The sequence below is a fragment of the Desmodus rotundus genome, chromosome 8 (genome assembly GCF_022682495.2).
Source record: "Desmodus rotundus isolate HL8 chromosome 8, HLdesRot8A.1, whole genome shotgun sequence".
NCBI classification, from domain to species: Eukaryota; Metazoa; Chordata; class Mammalia; order Chiroptera; family Phyllostomidae; genus Desmodus; species Desmodus rotundus.
In genome coordinates, this window is record NC_071394.1 from 93,919,340 (window position 1) to 93,929,672 (window position 10,333).

Below are 10,333 nucleotides of genomic sequence, written 5' to 3' on the forward strand. Positions count from 1 at the left end.
CCGCAGGCTTTTTTCTCCTAACGTGCCTGCACTGCTGTACCCTCCTCCCTAGCACTATAGTATGCCGCAGCCGGGACTCCGCTCCTGCCTCCCTCACTTCGCACCACCCAGGCACCACCTCCTCCCAGCCCAGGGTGCGTGGCATCGCCCCACTCCTGCCGCCACAGGCTTCCTGCAGCAGCGACCCTGCTCCTGCCTCCTGTGACCCCACTCCACCACCATCCCTGCCCCCACAAGCCAGGTAAGCTACATTTGGACTATAAGAGGCACCCCCATTTTCCTCCCAAATTTGGGGGGGGGGAGATGCGTCTTATAGTCCAAAAAATACAGTAAATCACCTGTGACATTTGATTTTCCACCCAAGAGCTCATAGGAGCAGTGTGGGGAGTGGAGGGGAGGATACACTAAAACAATGACTTGAAGGGTAGCTTCACAAAAACATCCAAGCCTTGGTGGGGAGCAGGTATTTCTAATCTCAAACAGGATTACAGCCACCTGCTGGCTTTCAAATATCAAGAGTCTAGCATCCTAACAGTAAAAAGCAAATTTCTAAAACTTAAACCAACCCTTTTTGTGTGTGATTTAAGGATTTTGTGAGAATAGAACCAATTCAAAAATAATTCCAGCTAAATCAGAAAATCCAATTCCCAATCTGAAAGGGACAGGAGGTCCTGGAAAGCTGAGAAGGCTGGCCTCTGCCTCCAGTTCCAGTGTCAGGCGACCAGTTAGCAGGTAAGAGAAAAATATCCTTTCAACCAACAACCAGCACTCCAGCACTTCCCGAAGTGCAGTCGTGCACAGTTCTATGTCCTTCTGTGTGCACAGCCATCTCTCATCCCTCTTGTTTCACACTGGTGCCTCTTAGAACAAAAGAACAAAAACACATCATTTGCCTACAAGAACAGTATACTGCCTCTTAATTTAGCCAAAGGTCATTAAATGAACATTTCATATCTCACTTTTAAAAATGAAATTAAGGTGCTTTTTATTTAGCACAAAACTTAATGAATTTCTTGAATCAAAATCCACAAAAGGAAAAGAAAGATGATTGCCGGTCCCTCCTTAGTTTAACAGCAACCACAAGCCAACGGCTTCATTTAGCAGCACAAACTGTGAGCGTGGCTTCCCCTATCAAGTCAGAAAAACTATGCAAGTGAAAGAAAACTGGCACTTGAGCATATCAGACTATTAGCGAGAATAATTCTCACTTACGGTGTTTTATGGGTTGGAGAAAGTCCATTCCCTCTCCCCCAAAATATACTCTCTAAAACCATGAATTTGGACCAATTTAACTGACCTACCTGCATTCTGTCTGTGCGCCCAACTCAAATCCCAGCACACCTGCCAATGCAGTGTTCATTATGCATATCCAAAAAACAAAAAAGAGAAAAACAGAGTGGTTTAAAACGACCAGCCCTGAGTGTTTAAGGAGCAGCCATTAGTGGCTAGGATTCCAAGTCACCAGTTCCAGCCAATCCAGGTGGGGAGCAGAACAGGGCAGCTAGGTCTGGCTCCTACTCCGCTCCAGGGCTTTTGTGTCCATGAAACAACACTACACCCCCACAGCGACTTTCAGTCTTGAAAGAACTTGTGATGAGTGGTGTTTAGTTGAAAAGGCCTCCCAAATCTTGAGAGATACAGAATGAAAAATAAGTGCCCATAAAATAAACTATCATTACTAACAGTACCCCCCACCAATTTCCTCTTAAAGAATGACATCGGTGACAAGAAAAAAGAAGAATGGAAGTAAAGCCTAATTTTTCAGCTAAGTAGAGTTCACTGAATTCATAAAAAGTAAAGCCTTTCTTCCCTAAGATGACATAATTAAAATCTACAGAAGCAACTTCTCACCTCTGTCCATGAGAAAGTAACAGGGTCAGGAATTATCCTCCTTCGAGAAACAACTTAACACTGGGGAAACAAAGGCACCACTATTTTCAGACTTTGGACAGTGGCTGAAATGACAGTTCTACCACAGCCGGAGCCTGCTGCCTGGAGGCAACTGCTTGACCACAGTGCAGGGCAGAGACAGACGGGGCATCAGTCTTGCTGGTTGAAGAAACAAAGATCAGAGTTAAGGCAATCCAGGTAATTAAAATTTGTAAGGCAGAATACCAGAAAGAGGCTACACATATAGGAAGACTTTCAGAAATATGAATAGGGATCCACCCAATTCTGTGATTAAATGCACATCTGCACAGATACAAGGTGAAAATCCCTGAGGCCAGACAAAAAACAACTTCCTCGAAAGAACAGTAACTGAAGAGGTGTCAGAGGGCCAGGAGTTCTTAGATTTTCTACCACCGAGTTTGGGCATTCAGTAGACACCCCAGAACGTCATACCTTAGTATGAGGGTAAAGTAGCCATAAAGAGAGGGTGATGTCAGCAAGACGGCAGAATAGGAAGCCAGACCCTCTCTTCCCCGTGGAGATACCAACTAAACAATACATGAGCCAATTTCCTTTGTGAGAAATGCAGAGAGCAGTTAAGATGCTCCTGCACCTCAAGTGAGCACAAAATCAGCCACATGGGTCCAGTAGGAAATCTGTGGCATTCACTTGCTAGAGCTCCTCTGCCTGGCTCAGCACCATATGATCTGAAAGAAATTCCCAACTCAATGGCACTAAACTCAACAGCTTATGTTAAATGGACAAAATTTCTTAAAAGGAATTCAAAGTTGTTTTAACATTCAAAAGTCAATCAATGTAATTAATCATATTATATAATAAAGGAAGTAAATCATATGAGTATCTCCATAGGTGCAGAAAACAAACGACAAAATTCAACACCCAGTCATTAAAAAACAAAACAAAACAAGCCCTCTTGGCCAATTAAGAGCATAGAGGAACTGCCTCGAACTGACAAATTTAGAAAATGTACTGAGGACAAGATAAAACTTGTAACTAACATAAAATACTGGATGCTTTCCCCATAAAACTGGGAATAAGGAGAGGATGTCCACCCACACCACTTCCACTTAACACTGCACTAGAGGCCCCAGCCTGTGTAACAGGAAACATTAGGCATACAGAGTAGAAAGGAACAAATAAAACTTTTTATCACAGATGACATGAATGTGCATGTAAAAATGCCTAAGGAATCAGCAGAAAAGATGCTGGAATTAAAAAGTGGATGCAGTGCCCTGGCTGCCATGCCTCAGCTGGTTGGAGCATCGTCCCGTAACCAAAAGGCTGCAGGTTCCACCCCCGGTCTGCACACCCACGACCCCCAGTTTGGGTGCCGACCCCTGGTCCGGGAGCATACAGGAGGCAACCAATCGATGCTTCTCCTTCGCATCAATGTTTCTCTCCCTTCCTCTCTCTCTTAGAGCAATGGAAAAAATGTCCTCAGGTGAGGATAAAAAAAAGTGAATTTAGCAAGATCACAAGATAAAAGGTTAAAATAAAAAACTATTTCTGTGTGCAAGGCCTGTGCACTGAAAACTAAACAACGTTGTGGAGAGAAATTAAAGAACAGCTAAAAAGATGGAAGAAAATACCATGTTCCTATACTGAAGACTCAACACTATTAAGATGTCAGTTCTCCCCAGACTGAGATTTAGATTCAGTGCAATCCCCACGCACATCTCAGTAGGCTTTTTTTGTAGAAATCTGCAATCTGATTCTAAAATTTATGTGGAAATGAATGTAAAATGCAAAGATCCTGAAAGTACCCCTAAAATCTCGATAAAAACAAAGTTGGAATATTTACAATGCCTGACTTCAAGACTTACTAAAAACTACAGAAATTAGGACAAGGTGGCGCTGGCACAAGAACAGACACATAGACCGGTGGAACAGAAAAGAGGTCAGTAACGGACCCAACGTGACCGCCTGCAGCCGCACAGCCTGGGGTGGGGAGAACTCACTCAGGGGATAGGGATGCTCAGTACCCAACTGCGGCAGTTACATCGTAGATGCATTTGTCAAAACTCACTAACACACTCGACTGTGCACTTAAAATGGATGTATTTTATTTCGTGTAAGTCATACGTAAATAAAGATGCTGTTAGCACACATTTAGAAACAACCCCCCAAATTTATCACAATTATTAATAAGAACCTGGCCTACTAACATTTATTGAGGGCCTACACTGTGTCAGCAGTGGGCCCTGCACATGTCATTCTCACGACCATTCTCTGAGGTAAAATTGCGCACCGGATTTTTACCTTTGAAGCAATGCTGGGCACTGCACACTCCTCAGCCCACAGAGTGGGAAGGGCGAGAGCCAAGCCCAAGTGCATCTCTAATGACCATGTTGCAGCCACCGCCATCCTCTCTGTCTTCCCTACAGAAACTCTTCCAGCGAAACTTACTGCCCACCAAAACCATTTTTTAAGTGAAAGTTGTTGGTTTTTTTAACTTTCCAAGAAAAATCCACTTGAAAATAGAGGACAGAGCCCTGACCAGTGTGGCTCAGTTGGTTGGGCATCATCCTAAAAAGTGAAAGGCCACAGGTTCAATTCCCAGTCAAGGCACGTGCCTGCCTGGGTTGCGAGTTTGGTCCCTGGTCAGGACGCATATGAGAGGCAACCAATCGAAGTTTTTTTCTCATATCAATGTTCTCTCCCTCTCTTTTTCCCTCCCTTCCCCTCTCTCTCTCTAAAAAAAAAGAAAGAAAGAAAGGGAGGGAGGGAGGGAGGGAGGGAGAAAGAAAGAAAGAAAGAAAGAAAGAAGAAAAAAGAAAATAGAGGACAGGAAGATCATGACCTTAGATAACCCATAAACTAGACAGCCAGCTCCTGAACAAGGAGAGGCTCACCCCTATGTGTTAAATGCCTCAAGTATAACAAACACGTACATACTAGACTCAGAAAGGTAAGTACTGGAAGGTTCCTGTACAGGAGTCTGTCCAGCATCACTCAGCAAGTTCAGTGATAAAACTGTAAGACTCTTCAGTGGTGTAACTCCCCCATTGGGATTTTTATACTTTGAAACTCTACACAAATTACTACTTAGTTGAACCCCCTATCTGTTATCCTGCTAAAAAACATAAACTCTGAAATTCAACATCTAAAAGTGCTTGGCAAATAAAAAACCACATATCATGACCAAAATCTTTATTGCCATAAAAGTTATAATAGATATAGAAATATCCAAAAGAGGGTGGTACAAAATACAAAACCCTCTGTAAAAACTTCAATATTCAAGAGGAAACGGTAGAAAAGACCTTCTGAAAACTTCAAGATGCCCCTAAAAGTAGAAATAAGTGTGCACATATCTTTGGTATCAAACTAATACCACCTCATATAAAAATCACATTTTTACAGAAACAGCAGTACTTACAGTTATGGGAGCACTGAGGAATCATCATGGCAATGTTGAAATACTCAAAGCAAATTCCGCACCGCAGCAAATCGTCGACTGTCTGAAACGTAAACACACGTGTACACTTATCAGGAAGACACCAAGGTTGGAATGTCTGGCAAGAACTCTTCCCGCATACCCTAAAAAAATGACAATAATTTAATAATACTTTTCTCAAATATACAAACTCAAATGCAAACTCCACATAAACTGCAGGGGACCTTAACGAATAGAGCAAAAGAGCAAAACCTCCCCCATATGACTCTTACACATTCAAATCTCAGGTTACCTGAAACACTTCAGACAGATAAAGCTGACACTATACAGGTTCCTACGCAACACTGTTACCCCTTCACAAAAGGGCTATTCTGTTCCTGCTCCACTTCCCAAGTGTTTCCAGCTCTTATTCCGATCTGCCTCATCTTCAGACCCCACCCCTGGCCCGCAGTCGCTGCTAGGGGAAAGGTACCAGTAGCCAGTCAGCCCACACAGGTTAGGTTAAAAACCAAATCAGAGAATATTAAAGCCACGCATTAGAAATTATCTAATTAAACTCCTACTTCACAAATGAGGAAGCGTGTATCCAGAGCAGGACTGAACCTCCCGTCCAGCCAGGACTGAACCTCCCCGTCTCCCTCCTGCCCCTGCGGGGCTCTACAGTGCAGCCAGATGCACAAGCCCTGCAGAGGCCGGGCCAGTGACAGCACAGGGACGTGAAGAGGACAATCTGGGAAGTCAGACAGATGTGTGCCAACCTGGAAAGCAACTGAACAGGAAAGGATCTATTCTCACAACCCCAAATCTTTTAAGTCATTTAAAATAAAATGTTATTCCTTTTCATAGAATACTGAGAAGATTTTTAAGAGAATATAAAAAAGAGGGAGCCTTCTTATGCACTGATGTGGAAAGATGGCCAGAATAAGTGGAAAAAGGCAGTACATATGGTATGCTACCTTTTGCTCAAAAGGGAGGGGAAATAAGAATATATTGTATTTTTATCTTGTATATAGATGGGTATAAAGACATCCTGACAAGATACCTAAGAAAGTAATAAATAATGGCCTCGGGGTTAGGAAACTGGATAGGAAAGGGACAAAGTTGGGAGGCAGACTTTTGCTTTTAATTTCATGTATTTTTGAACCATATGAGCATATTACCTAAGTTTTAAAATACAAACAAAAAAGACAAATGTCATTTAATAGTCCATATGATGAAATATTATGTAGACATTTTAAAAAGTGCTTTCACACAAAAATGCCATGGGAAAATGTTCTTGTTTTAATGGAAACTTTCAAAAAAAATCAGAGAACAAATCTACAACAATGCATAATAATAGAACTATGTAGTTTAATCTCCATAGCAACCCTATGAAATCTATAGCATCTGTACCCCAGTTTTATAGACTAAGACTACAGCGCTTAAAAGTGGTTGGATCAAACCCAAGAAATTGACTCTAAAGTGATCCCAAATTTTAAATACACATGCTCAGTGCGGACATGTGCGTATGTGAGCACACACGTGGTAAATGGAGGAAATGAGAGAAAACGTCAAACACTGGTTATCTCGGGATGATGGGGTAGTGGGCAACTTTCACTTACTACTTTCTCTTACCCTGAATTTTAATTTTTTCTGCTATATCCACATACATTTATAAACTGTCAAAACTAGAAATTTTTGTTATGGTTAAACCAGGGAAATAAACGTTAAAATACCAAAAATCTTCCATTATTTTTTAAGATTTTATTTATTTATTTTTAGAGAGAAGGGGAAGGAAGGAGGAAAGATGGAGAGAAACATCGATGTGAGAGAGAATCATCACTCAATTGCCACTGGGGACTGAACCCGCAACCCAGGCACGTGCTGTGACCAGAATGAAGTGACCTTTTGTTCTGCAGAACAACGCCCAACAAACTGAGCCGGCAGGTCAGGGCTCTTCCATTATTTTGCATGATAAGCTACCACTGACACAAAAGGCAAGAGGATTGTGTTGAAAATCAATAAAGAGCAGAAGTAGAGCTGGAATCCAGAGTCCTGGCATCTAGTGTGTCTTGTACTTTCTTCAATGTAACCATCCTCTTCTGGTGGAGGAGTGGTTCTGACCCGTCTGCTGAGCAAGAGCTGAGCCAGGTGACACCACATCAGATGAGCTATAACATTCTTATATGACTTTCCAGTCATGCCATTGCAAGGCAGAAATGCACGCCACATGTGCCTGTCACCCCAAACAGAGAGTGGTCAAGTGGATGCCCCAGGATTTAACTTAGAGAAAGTGGAAGGGAGAAGTAGGGAATGGGTGAAAAGACAATAACGAAAGCAAAAGTTCTTAAGTTTTTTTGGGTCACAGATTCCTTTGAAAAAAATGGATTAAAACCATGGACTCTCTTCTCAGATAAGCATACAGACAAAAATTTTATAAATAATTCAAACACCAAAGTCTTTCCATGGGCACTAGATTAAGAACCATGGATCTGGAGTCAGATTTCTATGCAACACAAGAAAGAACTTCAAACAGAGCTACTTCTAGGAGCAGTTAATAAGGGTCTCACAGAAAGAACGCCTGCTTGAGTGTGGCTGGTAGGGTAATAACATGGGTATGATAATTTATACTTTTAATTTGAACATTTCACTTAAAATGTCATATGGTGTGCTTGAATGTGACAGTGTTATGGTACAGAATTACAAGCTTATGATTTTGTAATAAAAAATGTTGTCATAAGAAAAGGGTGTTATTTGTGCTGGACCCTGCATTTGTTCCTGGAGGAATTCAAGCAAACACCAGATGAGAAGCTAGCAGAATACATTATAAAAGGGATTGAAACAGAGGAGGGGCTGGCTTCCGAGCCTTACGATTTCGTGATTCTAATATGAGTTCAATCAACTCTATCACTGAACACTCTCCGGTGCTGCACCCTCAGTTTAGTGCTGTGGTGAGATATCAAAGCCACAGAAGACATGGAACCTGCCTCTAAACAACACTGCAGGACTTGTAAGAACATATACAATATGCTTAGATCTACAAACAGGTAGCGTTACAAGTTACAGAGCTTTCACTTCCTTTATCCAATGCAATCTTCACAACAACAAATAAAAAGGGGTTGAAAACTTAACATATGTTACATGCTAATAATAAGATATATCAACTGAATGTTTACCTTCCAGATACTTTCAATCAATTGGCAAATAACTCCTGAGCACCCACCTTGTGCCACACACGGTGTTAAGTACCGTAAGTCAGACAGGGTCCCTGTCCACACACCAGCTCATTTAGCCAACCCTATGCACTGTTTATCTTTGCTCCCAGTTTACAGTTGAGGAAATTCAGGCTCAGAGAGTAACTAACGGAAGGTCACACAGGCAAATGAGAGGCAGAGACCAGATTTAACTTGGGATCTTCTGTGCCCTTCTCCACTGCGCCTCGGTGCCAAGGCCTCAACTTCAAAACCACGGCTTTCCTCAATCCATTCCACAATGTCAGTTTTCACCACGGGGCTATATCTCAAGTCCCCAAGAACTGCAGATGACACTGATGAAGTCAAGAATAAGCCTCATACCTACTTTAACGTCCCACAAGTCCCTTCACTTAATCCTCAAAGTCAGCCTTTTGAGTCAATGAGACAGAGACCATAATCCCCAAGTTTACAAAACTGAGGAAGAGAACGAGAAAGTGATCTTGCCCGCAAAACTGAAGTAATCACATTGCAAGGAGAAAAACCAAGCAACTGATTCTCAGCACAGCAAAATGTATTTGCTTTTGACCAAATATAGCTGGAATTCAGGGCTCACTACTATTGTTAAGTGGAAACGGAAACGCCTTGCCAAAAACCAAGTAGCCTCAAAGTCAATGTTATTTAAATGAAGTAATTCAGTTCAATGGAAGGCTGGCTAGTGCTGAGCCTTTAAACAAAGAAAATCCTGATCTCTTGGTTTAAAGGGGAGACGCGCACAACTGTTAGGAGTTAGGACAGTTAGGAAGGAGAGCAAACCAGCACTAGGCTTACTGAGGATAATTAGAACAAATAAAACAGAATGTAAAGGAAACCATATACTTTGCTAGGTGATCAAATAAATGCTTTTTTGCTGCAAGGTCTACCCAAAATCATGTCCAGTGACACCGGGAAATTCTCAACTAATGTACTGCAAGCGTTTACAAAATGCTTAGCACGTAGTAAACCCTCAGAAAGGGGTAATTTGTCCCTATCGTTTTCACCGTTCAGAGTAACTAACTTTCTTCTCGAGGTCACTGTTATTGTTTGGCTTAACTGCAGAATAGCCGGTTCAGTAAGACCGCCAACCTCAGTTCACCGTAAGGGACCGAGGCCCCAGGAAACTGCGGCCCAGAGACACGCAGATGGCGAGCTGCAGAGCGGAGCCGGGGGCACCCTGGGCCAAGCCGGCCGCCGGCGCCCGGTCCTGAAGGCGGGGCCGGTTTCCCGCTGATACCTGGGCACCCCCCACCTCCCCGAAGCACTCACCTTCAAGACTTCCAGGCCCGGAGGCCACCGAGGTTCGACTAGGGAGTTCATGGCTCCTCCTGGGGGTTCCACTGCCCACTGACCTCCCGCGCTTCACTGCCACTCGAAATTCCCCGCGCTACTGCGTTACCGCAGCACTCCGCGACGCGCGGGCTGCGGGCGCGGAGCCTGCCGGGAATTGTAGTACGTGGGCAGAGCGCAGACAAAGTGCTATTACTGCGCACGCGCCAGACATCTTCACCTTTTGTAGCAGAAGACAAGTGGTTAAAGGTCCACATCCGGTTTTGTATCAGACCCTTAATAAACAAGTGCATGTTGAATGTTGGGAAGAGACAGCCAGGTATCAGACCAAATCCATACCTTACCAAATCTTGCAGGGTCTAGGCTAATGTCTTCTTTAAGTTGCCCTCCCTGATTGCTATAATCATCTGTCCCCGCCCTGAGCAGAGGTTTTCATATCTATTATTTCATTTAATCCCATCACAATATTGGGAGGTAGGCATGATCAGTGTCACTTTACACAAAAGGAATCTCAAAAAATCGAGCCCTGGCT

The 10,333-nt window shown here is 43.0% G+C and overlaps 1 protein-coding gene across 6 annotated transcripts in view; it reads right to left on the bottom strand.

The window, feature by feature from the left end:
* The window catches only part of RAD18 (RAD18 E3 ubiquitin protein ligase), a 111,765-nt gene extending 101,854 nt beyond the window's left edge, over nt 1-9,911 (bottom strand). For 5 of the 6 annotated variants that reach the window (XR_011651539.1, XR_011651538.1, XM_024556482.4 and 2 more), the window contains exons 1-2: nt 9,781-9,911; nt 5,288-5,369 (exon numbers count right to left, since the gene is read on the bottom strand). Coding sequence is in view for 3 of the 6 variants with exons in the window: in XM_024556482.4 (XP_024412250.1) it covers nt 5,288-5,369; nt 9,781-9,831 (133 nt within the window). In the remaining 3 variants the exon portion in view is untranslated. Of the gene's footprint in view, nt 1-5,287; nt 5,449-9,780 lie in introns of all 6 variants that reach the window. The other variant, XR_011651540.1, reaches the window with a different exon arrangement.
* Between the last annotated feature and the right edge of the window lie 422 nt (nt 9,912-10,333).